This window comes from Rhinoderma darwinii, chromosome 2 (assembly GCF_050947455.1).
Source record: "Rhinoderma darwinii isolate aRhiDar2 chromosome 2, aRhiDar2.hap1, whole genome shotgun sequence".
NCBI lineage: Eukaryota > Metazoa > Chordata > Amphibia > Anura > Rhinodermatidae > Rhinoderma > Rhinoderma darwinii.
In genome coordinates, this window is record NC_134688.1 from 162,921,773 (window position 1) to 162,949,539 (window position 27,767).

Genomic DNA, 27,767 nt, shown 5'->3' on the forward strand with positions numbered 1-27,767 from the left:
CTGGAAATGTTAAGAAGTTATTGCTAAAGATTCAACACATTGCATATATGAACGTCTCTTCTACCTAAGGCAGAATAGATATGCTTCCTTTATTGCCTTCTGGACCCATTGGATACTGTATAACGATGTTGCAGTCTATATTGCACCAATACCTTTTGTTCCCCCTCCTTCCCTCTCCTGATCCCTCATTCTTGGATATTTGTTTGGACCTTGCTCTCAGACTAAATGTGATTTAGGTTTTTCCAATGTACCGATTCTATGTTACTATTCTTGTATTTTGAAAAATGTCAATAAAAATTGAATGTTGAAAAAAACACACATTTGGTATCACCCTGTTATTAACTACCGCAAAAAAAAACAAAAAACAAGCCCTTGCACAGCTTTGGGAAACTTTGGAGAAATGGCTGTACCACTGATTCCATGACCAAATCAATGTAACGCCAATGTATTAGTGTTCCAGAAATGAAGACTAGAGGGGTCCGACTTCTGTACATTATGCCACCCCACAATCCTGGGAGTAGCACCAGTGTGACGTTCCCGTGAAGGCCTCTACATGGCGTTGCCCACGTGGTCTCCAGACCATTTTCTGGCTATCATTGCGTCCGAGACAAAAGCAAGACTTAACGCTGAAGAGGATAGACCTCCATTCCAGCCTCCATTGCCCTCTTGTTGTGCACAATGATAGCCTTTAAGAGCCATGGCATGTGGTTAATGGAACATATGTAGCTGGGCGTCTGGCATGTAGTCCAATATCGCGCAAACACTTTGATGGTTTGTGTCGACACTGGTTGCCGCCCTAGGCTTGGGATGTTCCGTCCAATTTCACTTGCTGTACAGAATGGATCACTATGTGCCATTCTTACAATCAGACGATTCATCCGTGCAGAGGTTTGCCTCCGCACACCTCTTGCGGTCATTCCAGTTTGTTGTTCTCCCAACCTACGGGACACGCAATGTTGAACAGCGCTGACATCTCAAGCTAGGCTCGTAGCGACCTGCCGGAGTGATAAACCAAGGTCTCAGTTCAAGGATGCGGTCCCTCTGAGTTTGCGACAAGTGGCGATAACTGGTACGTCGAAGAACAGGAGGCATTGCACAATCATCCCACACCACTTCATCTGATTTTTGAAGTTTCAGGAGGCTAAAAAAAAACCCTTTGCTTTCAATCCAGCTTGTATACCCATCGTACATGCCACAGATTGGAGCTCGGTGCTAGAAAATTTGATTATTTGTATAGCTTAGTGACACCTGCTACTTCCTTGATTTGCATAACCTTACGGCTTGCCCTTCTTGGTGTTGTAATTTCAATGTTGAGGCGTGTACGTAGGTATAAGGGTTTACAATGATTTTTTTGTTTGTTTTTTAATTTAGGTTTTATTTGTACATGTCAAAAGTGAGGAAAAAGATGTCCAAAATCCCCTGGCAGTGAAAGGGTTCAAGGGGGTTGCCCGAGATGTTTTTTTCTCTGCAGACAGCACCACTCTTGTTCATAGGGTACAGTCAATAGGGTAAATAATAAATAAAAAAAACAGCGGGGAAAGAGAATGTTTAAAAAATGCAATTGACTGAAGAAAAAAAAAAAAAAAGAGTAAAGATCAAAACACACAAAAATTAGCCATTTCCTTTAATACATTTGTAGTACAGAATGTTAATTACAGCAGAACAGTGTTTCCAGTTAAATAAAATTAAAACTTGTATCCACCCCCCCTCCCCAATATAAAATTACTAAATTAATATTTTGAGAGAACAATATGATCAAAGCTTTAAATAACACCACCATTTACCACAGTAATTATAACCACCAATACATACTCAATGCTTTGGCAAAAAAAAAAGGTTGTTTTTTTGAACGTTTTTTTTCTTTAAAACAGTGTATAAACCTAACATCGCAAAGACTGTATACATCTTTGTATTGCACTCATTTCTGTACAAGAATAAATTGTAAAGACAAAAATATATAGCAGGTAAAATGAATAAGCACATATTTGTCACAATAAAAGTTTTCAGCCATAAACATTAAAAAAAGGCATAAAAATGTAACACATTTATGTACAGAAAGAATGATCCGCATCAATTAACAATATGTACATTCCAACTAAGCCAGTGACACCTATGCAGGACGGACTTGTGAATTTGTGCAGAGCTGAAGGTGTTCAGTTTCATGTGTGGTTTACAGCAGTTGTTGCTGGAAGATCACAGACAAAAATAGACAATCCATAATACAAACCAGGAGATCGAATCCTTAGCAAACATTCAGAGTTCATAGAATCATCTACTTGCGAAAAAAATAAAAAATTCCAGTCAGGCAAAAAAGTAATGCCGGAAATAGTGTTTTTTTTAAAGGCAATTAAAACGGAGCAGAAAACAAAAGCGCATTGATTATCTTAAGACGGCAAAGTGTGCTTGGTCGCAAAGCTAACGTGTAAACTTTAGTGTAACATTATTATATACTGTACATTCCTAGACATCTACTACCCAAGACCTACTGTGCTATTCCTTGTTACTCGGCTTTGTTCTGTAACAGTTTGTCTATATAGCATAAAAAATATTAATAAACTTTTTTTTCTCTCTTTAGTGTTGAAAATAGTTGATATTGCCAAATGAGGAAAATAAAAAAGTCATTACTGCTCCTCCTACCAAAACAGTCGGTTTGGCTGGCTTAACCCCTGGTAAAGCAGTGGTGATGGAAATGGTCATCTATTCATAGAGGACCATGGGCTCTGGAAAAGCATCCTGAGTTAGCCATACATGAGGCATTGATGTGAAATAAAGGAGGACTTTCATGCAATGGATGAGGAGTTCGTCATTCCTTGTACGGTTGTGCTTGTAGGAGTTCCACTTATGGCATTAAAAATGTGAAGTGAATTAGGCATAACACTGATCTTCTCTTCTCCATACCAAATCTACAGGGGAAAAAATAAAATAAACAAACACGTTTAAATGGAAAAACCTTTTACTAATATATCTTGAATCAACCAAAAATGAAAGCCTGGGCCCCTGTGATGCATGCACTATATTGACCATGGATGATGTATACATAGACCACTGCGACATCCACATTTTTTAGGAACATTACCTAGCCAGGAATCACCATGTTTAGTCCCTATTTTTGGACTTGGTGGAAATATCACACACAATGCACTCATGTGATATATATATATTATGTAACCTTCATGCTGCAGAAAAATGCACCAAGACTAGGAGCATAAATTTATGGAGCAGTACACATGCATAGATTGAAACAAAGCCAGCTTATATTACCATCCCATCTGCTCATGTGCGCACAAAAGGAAGAAAAACAGCCTGTTACATATTATATCAATGATGTCATCAAATACTTTCTGCTTATTATAGGATAACGTACCAGTGTTTGACATCATCACATATGAATCTAAAATATTCCCCAAGTCTTACACTAAGCTGCTCTCATACAAGTGAATGAAAAGTAGTATCATGAAATCTCCTAATAAGACTATAGACATGATCAACCATTGACAGAAACGGTATTCACAGACAATCTCATGTCTATAGTGACAGCACGACTGTCCCCTAATGGGGGAAATTGTGATCAGGCATGTTTTAACCCGTCTAATCCTTGGTGGGGCCATAGGTGTCTGGCAGCTCTCCTTTGCTCCATTGAAATAATACGCCTATTTGGTCAAGCTGAAAGGCTATGTTAATCGTAGAAATTTGTGGAAGATAACTACCAGACGAATAACCATTATAATAATAAAAAATAAAAACTTCACATTGCTTTTAGATCCTCACGTACAGTATCTTTGTGATGTCTGCAGTCCTGCAGACCGCTCTTTCTATCCAATTCACCAACAAGAAGTTGTTGATCATTTTCTGCCATGTTAAGAGATACAGGAGGCTGCAAGCCGGTGACCGTTTCTATGAGCCGGTTCGCTCACAATACAGTTGCTACTCCTCTCTCCCCTTTCAGTACGCTCCTGTGGTAACATCTCTCCCACACAGCAGACTGTCTACTAGAGTCAGTGCTGAGGCTGCTGTAATAACAGGACTTCTTATCTAGCAAGTTACATCTACAGATACAAAATGCTTCTAACTCTCTGTTTGGGTAAAATATTTGTTATTTTAGCCAACTTTCTCTAGCTATCAGCTTCTTTAGTTGAAATCGGCAGGGAGGAAGTAAAGGGTTGCAGTAATTCATGTCTCCTACTACTCTGCCCAATATTTAAAAGAATGGCGTATGGGGTCTGCAGGAGAATTAAGCTAATAAACAGCAGATAGCAGCGAAGGCAGAAGACCTGCCCAGGCTGGGAGAACCATGAATTCGATGCTAGTAGCAGAGCATCATGGTATTGACTTATTGGTCCATAAACGGAGTGCTAAAAGAAGTGGTCTGCATTACTTTAAGACAATTTCATATTTACCTGTATTTTACCATGGGAAAAAACCTAGGAGGCTAATATGACTGATGCTTCCACTTTCCTGGAAACTCCCAATGCTGGTCTTAATATGTGAAGTTAAAATCTAAAGGGAGATTTCCTTTTACAGATGAGTGACCCAATGGTAAATTAGCTTTTAAAACTTAAAATAAAATGTTTTTGTCCCTAACTGCTGATCTCAGTGTATCCTTAGAGCCTACCTATATAGATGAACATAAGTGAACAGTCCCCAATGGTACTGGATTTTATTTGTGTTCTTCTTAGCACTTTGATAAACTGGCATATCTTGCTGGACATGTTAGACCCTTTTTTTTTTCTTTACACCACCTCATGACTGAATTACTTTAAACCAATATTTTGGTCCATTTATCAATCTGTTTAATTTTACAGCCTTTTAATTAAACACTATCTTGTAAAAAAAAAAAGGCTAAAACATAATAAATTTGGTGTACGGCATGCACTCCAGTTTTTTGCCGCAATTTCAGCTAGAACTCTAGCACATTTTGCTTTGTAAATCCGCCTGCATTGTGCACACTCATATCATTTTTACTTTTCTAAACATTTGACAATTTCTTTAACGGACCAGGCCTTATAAAGTATAGTGTTTAGGGAATAAAACATTCCCCCTATATAAATCTGGCTGTGATAGAGGCATAAATCTAGGCAGAGCCAATTGGTGAATGCGTGCTGAAAACAAATGAGAAGGATATTCCATACATACCTGCTCATGCATTATTTCAGAGAGTTCTTTGACCATTTCTCTGTAGTTCGCTTTCATTTCTTCTTGATACTCAAATTGATTTTCTTTTATAAGTCTTTCATTCACACACAAGGCTTGACCGCATGCTTCAACAAATTGCCTATGAAATAAACAAAGCTTTGAATGAAAACCCAAAATAGAACATATACCCTATGAAAAATCTATAAACTCAGTGAGAATAATAATTTTTTCAGATGACAGAACTAAAATCGCAAAATATCTTTAGACTAGGTGGGCAACAATGTTATTTGTATCTGGAGATCAAAGTAATGCAACTAGAAAATAACTGGCAAATCAAAAGGGAAAACCCTCCTCCAATGAACACCAAATTAATATGCCACTGTTCCAGAAATATATTACGTGATTAATGTAGTGTATTATATTTACATAGCATTAATACAAGTCATTGTTTTACCTAAAAACTTCTTTTAACTGTTTAATCTTGTTGTCTGCATATTTTTTTGTGTTTGTATCATCTAAAAAGGCTCTTGCATATGCTAAGGGTCCGGCATTGACCTGTAGAGAGAGAGAGAAATGTTAACAGAAGTTACTGACAATGCCATCTACAACAAAAAGCCCACTGTACCAACGTACATCTACAGCATCATCTCCTACCGGACAGAAGCATCGTGTATTATTGTATCTACAACAACATTCAAATTCAATCAAGTGTAACCAATACTGATAAAAGTACTTATGTATGCTACTGCAACTGTGTTATCAGCCACTACCTACCATATATTATTTACCAGAACTGCTCCATTTATCGGCATTGATAATGTGGATAAGAACTAAAAAAATTAAGGCCCCCCTCTTTGATCGCATTTTCTCCTTCTGCCGGAGGTATATTTTAGGTGGTCTCCCGACATATACATCCAAAGGAAGGCTGAAACCTATCACACTGTGTAGGCATACAGTGGGATAGGTCAACAGAACTCCCTGGGCAGAGCGTTACCTGAAACAATGTGCCGGAGACATCTCCCGACGTCACTATCCATATATGCTTTACAATGTCCGAGTCCCTGGCCAGAGACTCAGGTCCTGGAGAAGCTCCTGACTTCACGGTCACTATATGGACAGTGATGTCAGGTGCTTTACCACGCCGGAGTCGTCGGACAGAGACTCGAAAGCACTCTGCCCCGGGGGAATCCGGTCCTGGGTAAACTCCTGATGTCAATGTCCATATATGGACAGTGACATAGCTTCCCGAGGGCCCAGAATTCGCAGTCAGAATGTTACCCCTGGGAAAGCTCCCCGACAAATACCTATACCTGTGACTGATGCCATACAGACATCCATCACCCATAGATTCCCAACTGGTATCGTTTTTTTTAAAGGGATCCCTAAGGATGGAATAGCGTAGTATACTATTCCATCCTTGAAAAAAAAAAAAAAGTATACTAATGCAGAACTGCCCAACAGAGGCCAAGAAGGCACTCTTTTGGCCTCCATCGGGCTAATGGAGCCCTATGGTTTTAGTGTGTATGTCAGGAACTTTCCTGACGTACATGCATACATAGGGCATTTGATGGGGCATAGGGATGTGAAGAAAGCCTTAAAGAGGCTCTGTCACCAGATTTTGCAACCCCCATCTGCTATTGCAGCAGATAGGCGCTGCAATGTAGATTACAGTAACGTTTTTATTTTTAAAAAACGAGCATTTTTGGCCAAGTTATGACCATTTTTGTAGTTATGCAAATGAGGCTTGCAAAAGTCCAAGTGGGTGTGTTTAAAAGTAAAAGTCCAAGTGGGCGTGTATTATGTGCGTACATCGGGGCGTTTTTACTACTTTTACTAGCTGGGCATTCTGAAGAGAAGTATCATCCACTTCTCTTCAGAACGCCCAGCTTCTGCCAGATCACGCTGTGACGTCACTCACAGGTCCTGCATCGTGTCAGACGAGCGAGGACACATCGGCACCAGAGGCTACAGTTGATTCTGCAGCAGCATCGGCGTTAGCAGGTAAGTAGCTACATCGACTTACCTGCTAACGCCGATGCTGCTGCAGAATCAACTGAAGCCTCTGGTGCCGATGTGTCCTCGCTCGTCTGACACGATGCAGGACCTGTGAGTGACGTCACAGCGTGAACTGGCAGAAGCTGGGCGTTCTGAAGAGAAGTGGATGATACTTCTCTTCAGAACGCCCAGCTAGTAAAAGTAGTAAAAACGCCCCGATGTACGCACATAATACACGCCCACTTGGACTTTTACTTTTAAACACACCCACTTGGACTTTAGCAAGCCTCATTTGCATAACTACAAAAATGGTCATAACTTGGCCAAAAATGCTCGTTTTTTAAAAATAAAAACGTTACTGTAATCTACATTGCAGCGCCTATCTGCTGCAATAGCAGATAGGGGTTGCAAAATCTGGTGACCGAGCCTCTTTAAGTATATTACAAAAAAAAAAAAAACTGAAAAATGTGATCGCCTTGTTAGGTGCCATCAGCAGATTACAAGTATATTTTTTCCAAAAAAGGGATTACATGTATTATATGCTGTACTTAGGCTAAATATTTAAATATAGTATAAGCTTGCATACCACAACTCACCTGTACGCTAACACTACCCTGTAGTTTTAATTGTAACTTGATCATGTCCACTTCTGTAGAAGAGCAGAGCTGGCGAAGTTCAGCTACTTTCTTACTCATCTCATCAATGGCAACCTCTATTGGGTTGAGATCTGTGTGTTGCTGATACATTACAGGGATTCGTTTCTTGACATATGGGAAGCAATGTAAAGCTGCATAGAGAGAGGCAACATAAGCATGAAATAAGCTGTGAACTTGAAAAAGATTCACGGAAGACATTGAGGGTTATGATATTGTAATGTGAAATAAGATACATTTCTTTACAGAATGGAATCTGCAAAGTGATAAAAAAAATGAGAATATGTTTGTTTGTACAAGCTTCCAGATACATAAGTGAAATCATGAATATATATCCTTAGAGGTATCGAGATCATTTATACTCCGAAAGCGGTGATTCCACTGCACCCGGGAAGAACTTGAACATGGTCTATCATAGCAGCTTTAGATCAGTGAAGTCTGCCCCTGCATGACGTTGATCAGCCTGGAGTCTTGTGCTGCTTATAAAATCCTGGACTTGCAGTTAGTTCTTAAAACTCCATTATGTAGCAAGAGGATATGTAAATTTTACCAGTAAGGATCGTGCGCCTCTTCCACTGCTCTTCCACCCCTCCTTGTCTTTTTCCAGAGAGGGTAAACGGCATCTCAAACACAAAACGACGAATATTGTGACTTTTCTCAAACTCGGTTTTCCTTTCCTGCAGCTCTTTGTCTTCAAAGTAAGGTGTGACATGTGTAACCTGGATGTAGGCGTATTTGGAGTCCAGATCTTTCGGATTTACCTTTAGAAAACAAGTGAAGAGGTTTTCAACATGATAAGTAACATCTTTTCAATATTATTCTGTGTGAGGATCAGTGGTCTTAAGCTCAGGCCTAAATTATTCACAATGCAACGTCCTGCTACCCACCCGCAAGTAAAGTACCATATATCGTACCTGTCGTATCTATACAGACCATTTTCCTGTTGCTAGTTTATTAGTGGCTTAACCGAGCATTCTTTTTAATCTGCAGTTCAGTTCGTGAATGTACATATAGTATTCACCAATATATATATATATATATTTTTTTTTTTTAGAAGCGCCATCCTAGTAGAGGTAAGCAGTTGCAACTAGACCTAACCGCCTTGTCTACTCCGTTCACTATCTGAATAAATATACTTTATGATGTCTTTTGAATCTCTCATAACACCATTATATACGGTAAATTGTGAAATATTTAAGTTAGGTGGGAAGTCCAGGTGTTGCTCAGAAATCCCAATTCATATAGCATGGTTTCACTTCCATTGTGTACATAATGAGGCAGATTTACTATTACAGTCTATGTTAAGTTAAATGTGGCACATCTTCTGACTGCCTTATCTATCGGCGCATGCTGTATGATAAATTTGGCGCATCAAGCTAGACATGTAGAGCACTTCTCTTTCTTATACCACCTTTTGGTTGACTTAGTTCACGCCAGCCTTTTTACGCCAAAATGTTGTCGAACATTAAGCCATGCCCCCTTGTCAAGCACGGCGCAAAGAGTGTCAAACATAATAAATGTGGCGCACAACATGTATGCCAAAATTCTGGCTCAAATGGAGCCTGAATTCTGGCACATTTTGAATAGTAAATCTGTCCAAATATGTCAATAAAATGAAATAAAACCTCAAAAGTTAGCCTAATTTTATCCCTAGCTCCATAAAGGACTAAATCAGTGTAGGATTAAAGAAAATCAAAAATAATTAACATTCGGTTATATTCCCCAAGTTTTACTTAAAAGCATTTATTTGATGGGATAGATTTACCCAACACCACCACCCTACGCATACAGCAATATGGGTGAATAACATGAACACCCACAAATAATTAGTATTTCATATATCTGTCAATCTGTGAAAAGTAGAAACTTTTCTGCAGTCATGTGGCCATACCTTTCCAGAGTCTTGTATCATTTTCACATTTTCAGCACCAAATTTGTCAGAGTACAACTTAAGCAGTCGTTGGGAAATTTCTGAAAGTGGAGTGAGTTTAGGTTCTTTGTAGATGTATTCCTTCCCATCTTCTTCTTCAAAGAATCCCTGAGACATGTATTTGCGTTAATAAAGCATTTTGTTAAATAAAAAGTTCAAACGTTTACAATCCAAGATGGGAAAACGGAGCACAAATGTAAAAAAACCTTTTCACACAAATAAAATCAAAGTGAAATGCATTCATAATCTCATTATGTGATTGAGATCACATAATCATGGAGAATAACAAAGAAGAATGAAATATTACATAACTGAAAAAGAAATGTGAAACACGGTGGTGATAATATTTCCGCGCACCGATCCTGCAGTTAATCCCTTGCAGCTTTGTTTTCAAAAACACAAACTGTGCACTGCAGCCAACTTAAGAAAAAAACCTATACAAACATCAATGTCAATTGCTTATGGTAAAGCAGGGAGTCTGTCTCATTGGAGGCTCTCCCCCATTCTTTTGACTGCAGCCCTGCTTGTCCAGATTGGCTATTATGCATAATTACAGGCCCGCCAGGAAGTCCAAGTTATTGCTTCTAAGGGTCCTATTAGAAAGACAGCTATTCTTTCAAGAACGAGCGACGAGTGTTGATTTAGTGAGTCGTTTGAAAGATCATCTGTTACACGTGACAATAATTGCAGTAACGACTGAATAGCGAAAATCTTTTGCAATCGTTGCTCGTTCGCCCACACCTCATGTCTGAAATACCAATGAGTTGAAGATTTCTGATTAGACTAAGCGATTTGGCGGCGACGAACGATAATCTTTCGCTCCGGTAGATGTTGTCAATTCACGGAAACCCAACGATTTATCGTTCGATTGTTGCACGCTGATGTAAGTAGCAATTATCTCTTATATTCGAACGATTACACACAAAATCACACGATAATTGCTCCGTCTAATAGGGTGTTTAGATATCACGGTTACTATGAGCAACTAAACCGGTATCTGTCACAGACCGGAAAATGAGTCTTAAAGGGATCCTGTCACCAGCATTTCACCTATTAAACCAGCAATACCTGGTGGTAGTGGGGGAAAAATCTTTTTTCTGTAACCTATAATTATCTTCTAAGTAGGCTCTGTACCTTTGGTATTTAGTTTTTTAGTGTTTCTGTGCCGTATGCTAATGAGCATAAAAGAGTCATAGCTTCATCCCTCAAGCCTTTCCGAGTTTACCCCGCCTCCTTACTTTTGATTGACAGCTCCCAGCACACACGAAATCCTGCGTTTGTGCATCGATGTCCTGTTCTGGTGCGTGCGCACAATGGTACATCATAGCGGCGCATGCGCAGTAACTAGATTGGAGGCCCGGACAAAGCAGGGAAGGGTATCGGACCATACATGACAGGCGCATGCACGCTATCTTAGGGGTGAGTAGAGTTCAATAGGTGAAATGCTGGTGACAGGTTCCCTTTAAAGGCATTGTCCACAGGATAAGTCATCAATATATGAATCGGTGGGGGTCCGAAATCCAGATCCTGCACCGATCAGCTGTTCCGGCTGCCTCCGGCACCGGATGTTATGCAGCTGCATAACTTCCAGTGCCGAAGGCAGCTGGAACAGCTGATCAGTGCGAAGTATGGGTTTCGGACCCCCACCGATCATATACTGATGACCTATCCTGAGGATAACTCATCAGTATGAAAAACCGCCCCATGACTGGACAACCCCTTTAAGGTTCTTTTACACGCACCAAAATGGGGAGTGAAAACGAGCGCCGATCAACAAGACGGCTCACTGATCAGCGCTCATTTGCTTCTTTCACAAGGAGCAATGATTGGTTATGTATGGAGATGAGCGATCCATCTCTATGATCGCTTGTTCTCATGCATTTCCATCATGTCGGCAGAACATCTCCCTGGTTACACAAGGAGATGTGCTACCAACAAAAATAATAATTAGTGCTGCATAAATGATACGATCAGCTTATCATTGCCCGGATTACACAGGGCACGGGAAAGAGCGTTCATATGAGCCCGATCATTGGCTCGTGTAAAAGAACCTTTAGTAAGGGGGATCCCAAAGATTTGTTGATAGATTGGGATTTAAAGTAAAAACTTACAGATTCCTCCAAATACATGTAGTTTCCATTATAGAAGCTATAATTTTGCTCTGGCCTGCAGTGTGCTCAGATAATCCTATAGGAAAATGGGATAGTAAACCTTGCTATAAATGTGAAAACCTGTATGGTTTGGATTTGTGAATATTACAGTTAAACTTTTACTATTCTCCATCATTTAGCCTGGATAATGTCCTTATTGTAGTCACGGCATGCGTCCTACTCAAAATTGGAAACTAGTGTAAAGGATTAACTGGATCCAGAAAAAAAGAAAATACTCCACATAATGGAAGGAGGCAGACAGAACAATGTGGTGGAAGAGAATGAAATGCTGAGCTAATCATAAAAAACCACATCAAGCCAAAACCTTTAATATAGGATGCCATTGTGTTGCTTACATAGCAGACACAACGCTGAATTTACCTCCACATCTGTTTCACTGTCTGTAAACTGGTATTGCTATAAAATTGTAAAAGAGGGATAAACACAGAATAAAATGAAAATTGCATTGTCTGCTACAGTGGAGCTGCACAAACGTTTCCCAAAAATAAACATTCACAAACAGTCTGGATGAGAAGCTTCCATGGAATAAAGCCGTGAGCAGTCTACGAATTCGCTGTGTGGCTGGTGAACATCATACATCTGACTCACAAGCCAACAGCCATACGTTTCTACAGGGCATGCATTGATATCAGATACAGATGTATGTGACTTCCAGCTGTGCAGATGAGAAGTGTAAAAGTCGCAACCTGACCATGGCACGAAATTCTAGCAAACCACACAGAAGATTACACCTAAGGAAAACTTGTCAACCAAGCTTGACATAACTTACCGCTGCCTTGAGAGAGACAAATATAATATAAAAGAAAAACACAAAAGCAAACAGGTTTACTACGGCAATTCTAGATAAAATTGTATTTTTTATTTTTAGAATTATTGTTAAGAACTCCGCACAATTTTCATTCCTTGCCTCACTTCCTCAGCCCAACCAGTAGAAACAAAGACCAGTTGTCTAGTGACAGACGTTGCAGAGGTCCTGGCCTCCTCTACATCCCAACAGATCATGGTGAAACATAAGCTACAATTTCATATTCTTAGCTGGAGGCCCTTTTACACAGGCTGATGATCTGGGGAAGGAAATGCTTGTTCCCGATCATCAGCCCGGCCGAAAAAAAATGAATTAACGCTCATTTGTCGGTTTATCGCATCTTTTATGAAGCAGCAAAAATCATCGTTGTCGGCAGCACATCTCCCAATGTGCTGCCAACAGTGATGCAAACTATCTTATTCATCCCCATGCAGTACAATGACTGCTACATGTAAATAGGGCTAAAGAAGCGCCGATCGATTTCCTCTATCGGCAGGACACTTTAGTTCTTTACACAATCCATAACAACATGACAATGGTCTTCCACTGTGTGAATGTGCCATGTAGCTATGACTGGCCTAGGTCAATGAGATGCTCACAGCCTTTTATAAAAAACAAAAAAATCTCTGGTGGCCAAATCCCAGCCTCAATGGATCAGGAAAGTGAAAAACCAAACCAAACAAAAAAAACAAAAAATGTGGGTGGTATTTTACTTCTTTTTATGCAGATATAAGCCTCCACTACGCCCGTTTTTTTTTCTTCTGGACATAAAACTGATTGAAGCTAGATAAATAAACAGAGGGAGTTGTGCAACCACCAAATTTTACATTCTCGAACTAATTTTTACTATAAATACATAAAATTCATGTAACACGGGAAGGAGCTTGGTTGGGGATTTTCTTAAAGAGGCTCTGTCACCAGATTATCAAATCCCTATCTCCTATTGCATGTGATCGGCGCTGCAATGTAGATAACAGTAACGTTTTTTTTGTTTTTTTTAAAAACGATCATTTTTGGCCAAGTTATGTTCAATTTTATATTTATGCAAATGAGCCTTTCTAATGGACAACTGGGCGTGTTTTCTCTTATTCCCAACTGGGTGTGTGTTGTGTTTGTAACATCTGGGCGTGTTTACTTGTTTTACTAGCTGGGCGTTGTGAATAGAAGTGTATGATGCTGACGAATCAGCATCATACACTTCTATTCACAACGCCCAGTTAGTAAAACAAGTAAACACGCCCTGATGTTACAAACACAATACACGCCCAGTTGGAAATAAGTTATGAGCAATTTTATATTTATGCAAATGAGCCGTTCTAATGGACAACTGGGCGTGTTTTCTCTTATTTCCAACTGGGCGTGTATTGTGTTTTTAGCAACTGGGCGTGTTTACTTCTTTCACTGCACAATCACACTGTGCTGTGGATCATGCTGGGCTGGAACAATGAGTAGTGTATGATGCCGATTGGTCACCGATTGGTCAGCCTCATACACTTCTCTGTACAACACCCAGTTGGTAAAAAGTAAAAACACGTCCAGTTGTCCATTGAGAAACTAATTAGAATAAATCTAAACTAGCTCATAACTTGCTCAAAAATGATAGTTTTTCAAAATAAAAACCACTGCTGTTATCTACATTACAGCGCCGATCACATTATGTAGGAGATAGGGCACTTATAATCTGGTGACAGAGCCTCTTTAAAGGCGATGTACACCTTTGAAATAGTTTTTTATTTTTTATTTTATCAGTGTGTTTGGTGCAACTTTCTAAATACGTTTTATTACAAATATTTACTTTTTGAGATGCAGCTGCTTTATATCCTGTATACAAAGCAGCTGTATCATATGCCGAGACCTGAATCAGTCAGGTCAGCGGCACTGACGGGTTCAGTGTCAGCGGAACCAGTTATCAATCACATCTAAGTTATGAACTTAGATTTGATCGGTAACTGCTCGATCCTGCGTGTCAGACATGCAGCACCCACTGACTGTGAACCAGTCAATCCCGCGGACCTAATGGATTCGGGTTTCAGCGCAAGATACAGTTGCTCCGTGTACAGGATACAAAGCAGCTGTAGCTCAAAAAGTAAAAATTATTTTTAAATACAAAGTATTTAGCAAGTCGCACAAAAAACAGACATTTTTATTTAAAAAAAAAAATGTCAAAAGGTGTACATATCCTTTAAATCAATGATTGTCGCAAACTATGTAACTTCAAGTAATCTTACTTGTCCAAAGAAGGCCACTCTAAAGTAGGTTCCCAGAATTCTCTTGCCTGTGTGCATCACCTCGGTAACCTTGCTGTAAGCGCGATGCAGTGTGTCATACAAATGAGCAAGTCTCTACAAAATATATAAATAAAAAAAATATATTCAAAAAAATGCATAATATTCCAGACTGTACCACTGTATAAGTCAGCACATAATATCACTTTGCATAACTTGCACATGATGTGATTAAGCATTGACTAAAGCTAATTATTGAGCCATTATGTTGAGAACACCTCAAGATAACACAAACTTCTTTAAAGACATAGGATCTGTCAAGTATCTCCACTTTGATTGCATAAAATAAATATTTATCCTGGCATTCCCTGACTTTTTACAACTGCAATGTTAAAAAAATACATATTAAACACTAAGGCCCCATGCACACGAACGTAAAAACGCCCGTAATTACGGCCCATGGACTTCTATTGGCCACGGGTACCTCCCCGTATGCATACGGGAAGGTGCCTGTGCCGTTGAAAAATATAGAACATGTCCTATTTCAGGCCGTAATTACTGCACGGGCAGGCCCATAGAAGTCTACGGGGCTCCCGTAATTACGGGTGACTACGTGTGTGCACCCGTAATTACGGGAGCGTTGCTAGGCGATGTCAGTGAATAGTCACTGTCCAGGGTGCTGAAAGAGAAACAAATCGGCAGTAACTCTTTCAGCACCCTGGACAGAAACTACCGATCACCATATAGATCAACCTGTAAAAATTTTTTTTTAAAAAAAGACGTTCATACTTACCCAGAACTCCCTGCTTCTTCCTCCTGTCTGGGCTCCTGCGATGACGTTTCAGCCCATGTGACCGCTGCAGCCAATCACAGGCTGCAGCGGTCTCATGGACTGCCACGTCATCCAGGGATGTCAGGCTGGATGTCGAAAGAGAGGGACGCGTCACCAAGACAACGGCCGGGTAAGTATGATTTTTTTTTAACTTTTACTACGGAAAGGACTGCCCCTTCTCTCTATCCTGCACTGATAGAGAGAAGGGCTGCCGATTACTGCAGTGCAATTTTGCAGCGAAAACGTGCCCGTAAATACGGGTGGAATACTGGTGACACCGGACCCGTATTTACGGGCACAGGTCCGTAAATACTGGTGTAATACGGGTTGAATACGTGTGACCAAGGACCCGTATTTACGCCAGTATTTACGGGAGGACAAAAATACGTTTGTGGGCATGAGAGAAATACAACCTCTGCGTTATGTATACTTCTGCGTGGACAATTTTTTTAAGGCTTCTATAGAAAAATAAGGTTGTCTTGGGTTTGTCTGCCTTAAATGACCCATTTAAACAGTGTTTCTGGCATTTTATATAAGGTTTCTGTAGGTGTTACAATGTTAGACAGCAAACTTTGTAAGATACTTCTGTTGGGTTCTGCCATACCGTGGACCCGGCAATGCGTTATGGTTTCCGTTTTATACATTAGGACTTGGATGAGTACCAAAGAAAGCTTCACTCAACAGCACATTAAAAAACATGACACTCAATGAAAGACTAATCTAAATGGATTAATTAACAGATACAAACCTAATACTTGTATTTAGGTATTAATATATTAAGGAGATGGGGTTGCAGAGGGTATTAAATATATAGGGCGCTCTGTAAGCCGCCATATTCAATTTTAGCAGCGCCAAAAGAATCGCTGAATCAGTCCCCAGTACGGCTCAGTGCCCGACGAAGGTCTCACGACCGAAACGTTGCACTTGTAGCCACTGGCATATACCTAAAGAAATAAAATCTATGTTGAATACTACAAAGGTGTGCCGAATACAATTCTTTTAACCTGTAACTGGGTTGGGACCCTATTTCGAGCACCTGAAGAAACTGGTGCTGCCTGAAAAAAACCACTCCTATTGAATGTGGTCGGTGCTGCAATGTAGATAACAGCAAAGTTTTTTGTTTTTTTTTGAAAAACAATAATTTTTGCCCAAGTTATGAGCAATTTTATATTTATGCAAATGAGCTTTTCAATGGACAACTGGGCGTGTTTACTCATTATACCAACTGGGCGGTGAATAGAAGTGTATGACGCTGACGAATTAGTGTCATACACTTCTCATCGTTCCCAGCCAGCTTCTTTCACTGCAGACACACAGCGTGACGTCACCCTTCAACCTTGGTGTCGGAAGAGAGAAAACACATCGGCTCCAGGCGTCAGAGGGTACAGTTGAATATGCAGCAGCATCACCGTGTCAGGTAAGCATAGTAAACTCCTTAGAGACGAGCATATTACCCCCTTGGACGGCTGGAGCCCATGTATCTTCTCTGTCCGACGCCAAGGTTGAAGGACCTGTGGGTGACGTCACGCTGTGTGTCTGCAGTGAAAGAAGCTGGGTGGGAACGATGGGAAGTGTATGACGCTGATTTGTCAGCGTCATACACTTCTATTCACAACGCCCAGTTGGTAAAAACACAATACACGCCCAGTTGGTAAAACGAGAAAACACGCCCAGTTGTCCATTGAGAAGCTCATTTGCATAAATATAAAAAAAAAAAACTTTACTGTTATCTACATTGCAGCGCCGACCACATTCAATAGGAGATCGGGATTTGATAATCTGGTGACAGAGCCTCTTTAATGGGTTGTCGGGCTTTCGTCCGTGTCTCCATGGTTTTACCGAGAACATTAGTGCTGCATGCTGCGCTATTGTTTCCGGTAATATCGGCTCGATTTGCAACGGAGGCTCATAAAGAGGTCTCCAACGCAGATGTGAACGAGGCCTAACATATTTGACGACAGCAGCTTGCTGGCAATATCTTGGTAACACATTTTCTTTCATACTGCCAAGTAAAAATTAAAGTGAGTGCAGAAAAAAAAAAAAAAAAAAAGATAAATTACAAGATTTTACATTTGTGCCAAAACGGTGCTTTAATAATTAGAATTCTGAGGCACGCATCATTGATGTGAAGTACCTCAAAATCCCTGCGCTTTTCATAGATCGGTATGATGAGTTTGTAAATGTCGGCAATCAGTTCGTAACGCTCAGCTTTCCACAGTCCATCAGCACATTGCTCTAAAAGTTCCATCAGTACATCCTATAAGAAGAACAAGTACTCAGATCACTCAGTATAAAGTCAGAAAGTAACAGTACTATCCAATTATATAATGAAGAATTCAACTCCTGTTCGGTTTTGTATATACTTTATCCATAGACTTCTCCCTCTATCTGCAGTACTTTGCATAAATGAGTACATAAAGATATATTCGCTAAATGATCAATGTTCTATTTCATGAAAATGATAATGACTAAACATATACTTAATGACAACATAGATATTGTTAGGAATATCTGTAAAGTAAAGAAATTAGGGCCTGTTCACATCAGTGTTGGGTTCTATTTGGGCTTTCCGTTCATCTATTCAGTCAGAGGAACGGAAACCATAGCTTCCGTTTGCATTACCATTGATTTCAATGGTAACGTTTCCTTTTTAGTTGATTTTCGTTTGTTTCCGTTCTGTAAAGCTTGTGGGTTTTTTTTCACGGAAACAATAGCGTAGTTGACTACGCCAGCGTTTCCATTAAAAAACCTGAAACTTTACGGAACTGAAACAAATTGAAACCAATTGAAAAGGCTTGCCACCGCTTTTGCCAGATCTGAGACACTTGCTCAGCAATTCTGCATTTTTCTCAATTAAACTCGCTCATCACAAGATGAAAGCTTATGGTTACGGCCAGAATGTTTCAGGGAGCTTGTTATAAGACTATCTTTTTTGAGTTCCTGTATTACCTTTGCTACTGGGTACCAACTTAATAACCGTGATTTGCTAATCTTCATGTATCCTAGTCCTCTTTTGTGGACTAAGTACCACTCCGTGGGTTAAGGATCACTTCTAATAGTCAAACAATTACACCTGTCTATGTGTGATGGCTCAAGGGTGCTCATAGCAGACATGCTGCAGTAATGTGTGCATGGGTGCATGGGTACAGCTTGTACGGATGTAGCACATCGTTTCAATGTGCTTCACCTGTACAAGCCGTGCACCCGAAAACCGCATCGCAAAACTGTAGCAATTTGTGGTAAACAAACGTGCAGCTCGGCCGCTGCGTGTATGTGCACCGTAAGAGACTAATCGGCTGATCAATAACCTTCACTAGCACTAGAAAACGTTATATTAATTGTATTTTGTAACTTTCAGGAAGGTGTACTCATTTGTGCAACATGGCCTTTTATCACTTATTTCAGATTTTCTTGTTTAGTATTGACATGTTTCATAGGTAACTGATAAACCAGAGTTTCTGGAATATTACATCAAATAGGAACCCAAGTCGGTCTTATTTGTGAATCGAAATTGCTGAATTTATTAGGTTTTAGCAGGCGTGTACTCATTTATGCAGTGTACTGTATATCTACACAATATAAACACGCACAGAAATTGTATGTAGATTATTCAACTTGGGGTCACAGAGGCACCAATATATATATTACACAAGTGTTGCATAACAAAAAACAAACACGTTTACAGGGACTTATATTGATGGCCTATCTTAAGGATAGTCCATCAATGGGTGATCGTTGGGGGGGCAACAACTGCACCCATCAACAAAACAAAGGTTCTGGGTCATGTTGGGATGCACCATTGCGTCTGGAACAGTGAAGGGGCCAAGGTGCTCCAGCAATCGTTGTGCCATCTCAGTTATGCTTATTGGACCCCACCAATCACACGTTGATGGCCTAATACCATCAATGGAAACTCCCTCTAAGTGCTATGTGAAACATGTGACATCTGTGGTTGGATATGGTATGGTTCCAGCTACAATGCTTTTAAATTTCAAAGACCGTGTTTGGAGAGGAATGACAAGTACAGGAAATGTTGCAATATTTTTTTGGACTAAATTAGTCATTTTGTTTATTACGCCAACATCTTTTTGCTCAAATAATTAATATCTGGATGACCTATAAATTGTGTTAAACATTTACTAATTTATGTTTCTCGTGATTAAAGGTTAAGTGCAAACCCTGCAAAAATAATTCTCTGCTGATAAAAATACCCATGCATTGCAAAAATATTTATCACCCTGAACCTGATTATAGGAACATTGTGTTCCAGGAGAAAACAGTTTTTTTTCCATCCACACCTCTTTAACGTACAATTTACTCCAAACCGCCAGCAAAACTTTCAGACACACATCTAAAATGATATTTAGGGAGTAGATAGGAGGCAACATGAGAGTGATAGAACTGGCAACATAACAACTGCTATGATTTCAGTGAGCGGAATTCTACCTCAAGATTTTTTTGCCTAAAAGTTAATAATTAGATTCCATAATAAATAGTTCTTAAAGAGGCTCTGTCACCAGATGATCAAACCCCCATCTCCTATTGCATGTGATCGGCGCTGCAATGTAGAGAACAGTAAAGTGTTTTTTTTTAAAACTATCATTTTTAGCCAAGTTATGAGCAATTTTATATTTATGCAAATGAGCCTTTCTAATGGACAACTGGGCGTGTTTTCTCTTATTTCCAACTGGGCGTGTATTGTGTTTGTAACATCTGGGCGTTTTTACTTGTTTTACTAGCTGGGCGTTGTGAATAGAAGTGTATGATGCTGACGAATCAGCATCATACACTTCTCATCGTTACCACCCAGCTTCTGGCAGTGCACAGACACACAGCGTGTCCTCGCTCGTCCGACGCGATTAAGTTCCTGTGGGAGGAAGTGACGTCACAGCGTGATCTCGCGAGATCACGCTGTGTGTCTGTGCACTGCCAGAAGCTGGGTGGTAACGATGAGAAGTGAATGATGCTGATTCGTCAGCATCATACACTTCTATTCACAACGCCCAGCTAGTAAAACAAGTAAACATGCCCAGATGTTACAAACACAATACAAGCCCAGTTGGGAATAAGAGAAAACACGCCCAGTTGTCCATTAGAAAGGCTCATTTGCATAAATATAAAATTGAAAATAACTTGGCCAAAAATGATCGATTTAAAAAAAAAAAAAAAAAAAAAAAACGTTACAGTTATCTACTTTGCAGCGCCGATCACATGCAATAGGAGATAGGGATTTTTATCATCTGGTGACCGAGCCTCTTTAAGCAGAGAACCTTCTTACCATTGCCCACGTGAAAAGGGCAAACATTGGCAGCAGATGCCATATGTGATTAGTTATTTATGAACCACCGGCACTTTTGTATTTTGGACAACCAGTAGTTTAGTAGTTTAGTATTTGCCTTCAGACCTTCTATAGTCGTGTACGTGCCACCGGAGCTTCTGTAAAAAATATAAAATGTGCCACCAGCGCTTCTCTAGTGCAGTACTTGCCACCAGCACTACAGTAGTTAGAAGCCGATAGCACTGGCCACAATACCGTGGAGATTTAGTGTCATCATCTCTGACATTGAGCCTGTTGCTTGTAGAAATGTAAAACTGATATTTTTTTTGCTTTGATTGGCCACTTTATTACATGCCCCCATTTAGTGGCCTGTTGGACCTCATTTGGCCTTCAGAACTGCAGCAATTTGTCGTGGCACGGTGTTGAAATGGTTTTGCAGGAAGTTGCCGCTAAAGTGTCCTTCTACCATAGGGTAAACAACTGTCATGAAGGGTCATCTTGGTTGGCCACAATGCTTAGGTAAGCCCTACTGTTCAAACGTCCATCCACAGGTATCAGAGGACCCAGGGTGTGTCAAGAAAACATTTCCCACACTATTACTCCACCAGCTTGAACTGTTGATATCGGACAGGAACGGTTCATCCATTCATGCATCTCGCATCAAAATCTAACCCTTCAATCAGCATGGAGCCATAGAAATCTGGATTCATCTGACCAGGCAATGTTTTTCCACTGCTCAGTAATCACATTTTTGCCCACTGGACTCTTGCTATTCTGTCTCCTTTAGACAGCAATGGCACTTGACATGGTCATCTGCTATTATAGCCCATCTCTGCTAAGGAACAAGTTGTGCGATCGGACACGTTAGTTGGAGCACCAGCGTTGTATATGGGTGCAATTTACTTGACTGTGCATGCCTGAACGATTTATGTAATCCCCCTCTCACTCCTTCCGTCGACTAGTCAGTCATGGGTGCTCTCAGGTTTCGTTGGGGTCTGTCGTGATAAATTCAGGGTTTCTGTTTTTTTGGTTGCTCTTTTACTATGACGAAGCAGAACAACTAAAAACCAGAACACAGATGTGAACAACGCCCAAGATATATTTTTGCATGAAAAAGGCATCAACAGAAATGATATGCATCCATGTAAAATATAGACGCATACCTCATTGAAATGAACATCCTGCATTCCAACATCTTCCATCATAGAAGCTTCTTCATCAATATTTGGAGTGATTACTCTAAAGGTTGAGCAACCCTGTCTGAACATTCCTGGGAATACCAAACAAAATCACAATATATTAGATTAACTGATTGAAATAAATTTAGCAAAATTCACAGTGACGACTTGTGCCACCATCACAAAGAGACCATGTACGGTGCTCTCGTTCTTTACATCATCATTCAAACCAGTACCTAAAACACTTAAATGGGTATTAGAATTATTGACAACAGAACAACCATACAACGCTTTCACTTCTGGGGATCTACGCAGAACCTTTTCATTATTATGCCCACGTCATTAAAAAAAAATGAAAAAAGGCTCCAATGGCAGGAAGGGTTTCATTATAGAATCATATGATAAATATATTCTGCACCGTGTCATTGTGATTTTATTACAGTAACTTACACTGAAGATGTCCTGAATTTTATCTATGTATCTTAACAAAATAGCTGCTGATACAAACTTAAATGGGCACGGTTACTTCAACAAACTTTGCATAAATAAATAGTACAGGCGATAATAAGAAACTTTGGAATATATCTTCGTATCTGAGTAACAAGTCTCTTTCTGCTCTTATCTGGCTGTTTTCCTGCTTCCCCTCCCTCTGTTAAACTGAGTTTCACTCTGAAAATTCAGCTCTATCCGTCTCGAGTTGGACTGCAGCTCACATGTATCAGATTACACATGTCTATGGAAGCCTATGGAGAGGGGAGGGGGAAGAGTGAGCAGGAAGTGTAGTAGATAATAGCAGAAGGACTGGCATAGAAACTCTCTATCACAACCAAAACACTTTGTTTACATCAGTACTTCTCCATATATGTTCGGCATGATCCTGGGGCTGTGTGAGGGAGAGAGAAGATTATAGAACAGATACTACTCTTCTTACTGTATGTAGTGTATGGCTGCCAGTCTCCACCCCCCCCCCCCCCCAGCTGAAAGAAATGCTAACTACAAATATAGTATGCAAAGAGGAAAACTTCTAAAAATTGCAAAATCCAAGTCATATAATGGCCAGAAATAGTGCTGCTCCTCATCTACACACATGAAAGCTTATTCTGAAAAGTCAAACGAAACGACAGGTACCCTTTAAAGGCTCCGCCCATGTCCCTTTTAGAATACAGGATTTACCAGATGATCAGTCAATTATGGGACCTCAAATACTCTACTGACCTACACTGAATCTGATTGCTTAGCTCCAGTCTTTAGGTCTCATTCACACAGGGTTTTTGTCTGGCCTTTTAAACTGCATTAAAAAAAAACGCATGAAAAAACATAATTTTTTTTTAAATGTACCCAGTCTTAGGGTATGTTTACACGCGGAGTCAAAAACCATCTGAAAATACGGAGCTGTTTTCAAGGGAAAATAGCTCCTGATTTTCAGACATTTTTTAAGCCACTTGCGATTTACGCAACATTTTTCACGGTCGTTTTTTGAGCTGTTTTCTATAGAGTCAATGAAAAACTGCTCCAAAAACGTCCCAAGAAGTGACTTGCACTTCTTTTTCACGGCCGTTTTTTTTACACGGCCGTTTTTCAAAACGGCCGCGTAAAAAAACGCCTCATCAGAACAGAATGCCGTTTTTCCCATTGAAATCAATGGGCAGATGTTTGGAAGCGTTCTGCTTCCAATTTTTCAGGCCGTGTGAACATACCATTAGACTCGTTGATACACAAGTCAACCCTTTGGACTCATTCACTTCAAAGTGAACGTTACTGAAAAGGGGATATATCAAATTAATAATGATTACATCCCCAAAAAAAGATAATAGATACACCAAGTGTAGATGTGCTGCTTTCTTAACCCCTTCAGGACTGAGCCTGCTTTGGCCTTGTGGACGCAGCCAATTTTTTCAAATCTGACATGTCACTTTATGTGGTAATAACTTGGGAATGCTTTTGCCTATCCAAGCGATTCTGAGATTGTTTTCTCGTGACATATTGTACTTTGTTATTGGAAAAATTTGATCAATAAATTCAGGATTTGTTTGTGAAAAACAACAAGCTTTAGAGAAAATTTGCAAAAATTTGCATTTTTCTAAATTTAAATGTATCTGCTTGTAAAACAGATAGCAATACCACACAAAATAGTTACTAATTAGTATTTCCCATATGTCTACTTTATTTTTATAGGTACCAGTTCACTTCTGAAGTGGCTTTGAGGGCCTTATATATTAGAAACCCCCATAAGTCACCCAACTTTAAAAACTGCACCCCTCAAAGTTTTCAAAACAGCATTTAGAAAGTTTCTTAACCATTTATGCGTTTCACAGGAATTAAAGCAAAGTACTTTTTTTTGTCAGAAAATCCATTTTTTTCTGTAACACAAAAGGTTTTACCAGAGAAATACAACTCAATATTTATTGCCCAGAGTCTGCAGTTTTTAGACAGTTTTTTGGCCCTAGTGTGGTAATGGACTGAAGCACAGGCCTCAGAAGCAAAGGGGAACCTAGAGGATTTTGGGGCCTCCTTTTTATTAGAATATATTTTAGGCACCATGTCAGGTTTGGAGAGGTCTTGTGGTGCCAAAACAGTGGAAACACCCCCAAAAAGACACCATTTGGCAAACTACACCCCACAAGGAATTTATCAAGGGTTATAGTGAACATTTTAACCCCACAGGGGTTTCCAATAAAACTTAGAAATTATCAATTTTTACAAGGAATAAAGAAGAAAAAGTGCCCCAAAATGTGTTAAGCAATTTCTCCTAATTACGGCAATACCCCATATGTGGTAATAAACAGCTGTTTGGACACACGGCAGGGCTCAGACGGGAAGGAGCGCTATTTGGCTTTTGGAGCTGAACTTTGCTGGATTGGTTTTCGGGTGTCATGTCGCATTTGCAAAGCCCCTGCTGGACTAAATCAGCGGACACCCCCCAGAAGTGACCCCATTTGGGAAACTACAGCCCTAAAAATAATTTATCTAGGGGTAGAGTGAGCATTTTGATCCCGTTTTTTTCTGAATTTAGTGCAATTAGGCTGTGAAAGCTTCTATTGTTTTTTTATTTATTTTTTTTACGGCGTTCACAGTGCGCTATGACATATTTAATTTATTCTCTGGGTTGATGCGATTACGGTGATACCATATGTATATAGGTGTTTTATGGTTTACGGTGTTGGCACGATAAAATCACGTTTTCTAAAAAAAATATTTTGATTTTGTGTCGCCATATTCTAAAGAGCCACAACTTTTTTATTTTTCCATCAAGAAAGTTATGTGATGGCTTGTTTTTTGCGTAACAAACTGTAGCTTTTATTTGTACCATTTTTGAGTACATGCGACTTTTTGATTCCTGTTTATTCAATTTTTTGTGAGCTGAAGTGACTAAAAATAGAGATTCTGCGGGATAAATTATATTATATTTTTTTCTAATAATAAAGGACCTTATAAAGGGAAAAAGAGCGATAATATTATTTTGAAATGTTACTTTTATAAAAAAAAAATGTAACTTTTTTTTTTAGTCCCACTAAGGACTTGGAGATCCAATTGTTGGATCGTTGTTATAACGCCCTGAAATACTTATGTATTTCAGGGTATTACACCTGTCAGTTTCAGGTCAGGACCTAATCGCCTTCCATAGATGGCAGACCGGAGGCCTTTGTTAGGCTTCAGTTTGGCATAGCAACAATCTACCCCCCCCCCCCACAATCGAGTAGCGGGGTGCCGATATAGTTATGATCCGGCCCGATGTTTTCCCCCAGTACTAATGCTGCTAGTAGCCCATACTGGGAGATGCTGGGCTGCGAGAAGTGCCTGTGCGCGCTGTTAGGCGCACACGTAAATTAACAGGCTTCAGGAACAAGGACCAGTGCTGCAGCCCGTTCATCTACGTGGGGTGGTCGGGAAGGGGTTAATATGGAGGAAACATATATGTAACTATATCTTTATTCTATGATACTGTAAATAAATGGAAAATTACAAGAACACATTCATACTTCCATACATTAATAAATTCTCATTATTACAGACATCACTTATACATTAGGCAGATACCAGAAGTAAACTAATGACAATGGCCCCACGTATCTAGTTTTTGTTTTGTAAACTGGGAGATGTGCTGCCAACATGATGCAAATGCATGTGGACAAACGATCCTAGTAACGATCACTCGTCCCGATACATTACCGATCATTGCTCCTTGTGACTGGAGCAAACGAGCGCCGATCGTCGAAACAGCCTGACGATTGCCGCTCGTTTTCAGGCCGCTTAAAAGGGCCTCAATCTGCAGAATGACAAATAGACAGTGATCAGACTGACTAGCACATATTACGGATACTGCACCTACCTTTCCTCATGAGGTATTCAGCTACCAGTGCAGCCACGTGTATGTAGCACATTGCTGCCTGTAAGACAAGCAAACAGTCACAATTAGAAACAGACTCTTATACACAACTGTTTGTAATACCCTTTTCAATGGATTAGGGTCACTCTTTGGATCCACCAGTAATTTCTTTCAATTTCAAGCCAATGTCTAGCTTTCTCAGTTGGGAGGGTTACTATACCAATTTAACAAGTATAAAAGGTGGATGTAGGTAGGAATCCATGGACGAGACATAGGTAAAGAATCAAACCTCCCACCCTGTCTGCAAGAACTGTGTCCGGGCATTGGATTGGTTACAAAAGGCTTTATTATTTATATTTAAGCTAAATATCTGCACTCCATATTACACTTTTAAATAAGTGGTTAGACACACCAATCAGAATATTAAAAGGGGCGTTTGCCACAATTAACATTTATGGCACATCGATTTGTTATGCCAAAGACTAGGTTGGTTAGAACCTCCTAACAAAGTGAAATAAATGTACATTTGGGGGCTGTGACTGCCTTCATGTTGGTCGTGCACTCCTACCATCTGTTCCAAGGCTGTTTTTAGTTAGTATAGAATAAAGCTGGTTCCTACCTATCCTGAATACATTTTGCAGGCCTAGGCCCAAGAGAGAGGAGAGTCTCCTATTTTACAGGTATGTTTAGTGTACGGACCCCATCTGTAAGAGCTCAGCTTGTCGTGGCAGGTGGGCCCACACAATTTGATTAAAGAACCTGACATGGATTTGTTATTCCACAAATGTCTGATCTGTGGAAGCCTGACTGCTTATATCAGGTGCCCTCGCTCTCAGGATTAGTGGGGGCTTCAGCTGCCAAACAGATATTTATGGCATATCACATTATTATACTTGATTTATTAACCACAATCATTTACATTGTGCAGCTGTGAATATGTACATATAATGGAAGCCTTGATAAAAGAAAATACGCAGTCATAAAAGACAGAAGAGAGCGGAAAGCTTCCTACCTCTGACAAGTCTCCATGTTTGACATGAATCCTGGCCATGCTGTCAAGCCAAGTTTTCCTCAGTTCTGGGGTGCTAGCATAGGACTTGGCGAGGCTGTACTGCAGGTCAACCAGCATTTCTGGATCATTCTCATGCTCCTTCATTTGAGCTGTGGCCATAAGTACTGTGCGGATTCTTTTAGTCAGATCTTTTACATCTGATGAGAACGTTGTATGCTGAAAGTCAGA

At 39.9% G+C, this 27,767-nt stretch overlaps 1 protein-coding gene across 17 annotated transcripts in view; it reads right to left on the reverse strand.

Annotated features, from left to right (window-relative positions):
* Nucleotides 1-1,611: 1,611 nt before the first annotated feature.
* DOCK9 (dedicator of cytokinesis 9) overlaps nucleotides 1,612-27,767 on the reverse strand; it is a 225,879-nt gene continuing 199,723 nt past the window's right edge. For 9 of the 17 annotated variants that reach the window (XM_075852421.1, XM_075852420.1, XM_075852425.1 and 6 more), the window contains exons 43-54: nucleotides 27,540-27,755; nucleotides 26,531-26,588; nucleotides 22,186-22,292; nucleotides 17,879-18,001; nucleotides 14,916-15,029; nucleotides 12,243-12,278; nucleotides 9,673-9,819; nucleotides 8,332-8,542; nucleotides 7,725-7,915; nucleotides 5,588-5,688; nucleotides 5,134-5,272; nucleotides 1,612-2,903 (exon numbers count right to left, since the gene is read on the reverse strand). In XM_075852421.1, coding sequence (XP_075708536.1) covers nucleotides 2,781-2,903; nucleotides 5,134-5,272; nucleotides 5,588-5,688; nucleotides 7,725-7,915; nucleotides 8,332-8,542; nucleotides 9,673-9,819; nucleotides 12,243-12,278; nucleotides 14,916-15,029; nucleotides 17,879-18,001; nucleotides 22,186-22,292; nucleotides 26,531-26,588; nucleotides 27,540-27,755 — 1,566 coding nt within the window. In that variant the 3' untranslated portion in view covers nucleotides 1,612-2,780. The remainder of the gene's footprint in view (nucleotides 2,904-5,133; nucleotides 5,273-5,587; nucleotides 5,689-7,724; nucleotides 7,916-8,331; nucleotides 8,543-9,672; nucleotides 9,820-12,242; nucleotides 12,279-14,915; nucleotides 15,030-17,878; nucleotides 18,002-22,185; nucleotides 22,293-26,530; nucleotides 26,589-27,539; nucleotides 27,756-27,767) is intronic. The other 8 variants (XM_075852428.1, XM_075852430.1, XM_075852422.1 and 5 more) reach the window with 3 other exon arrangements.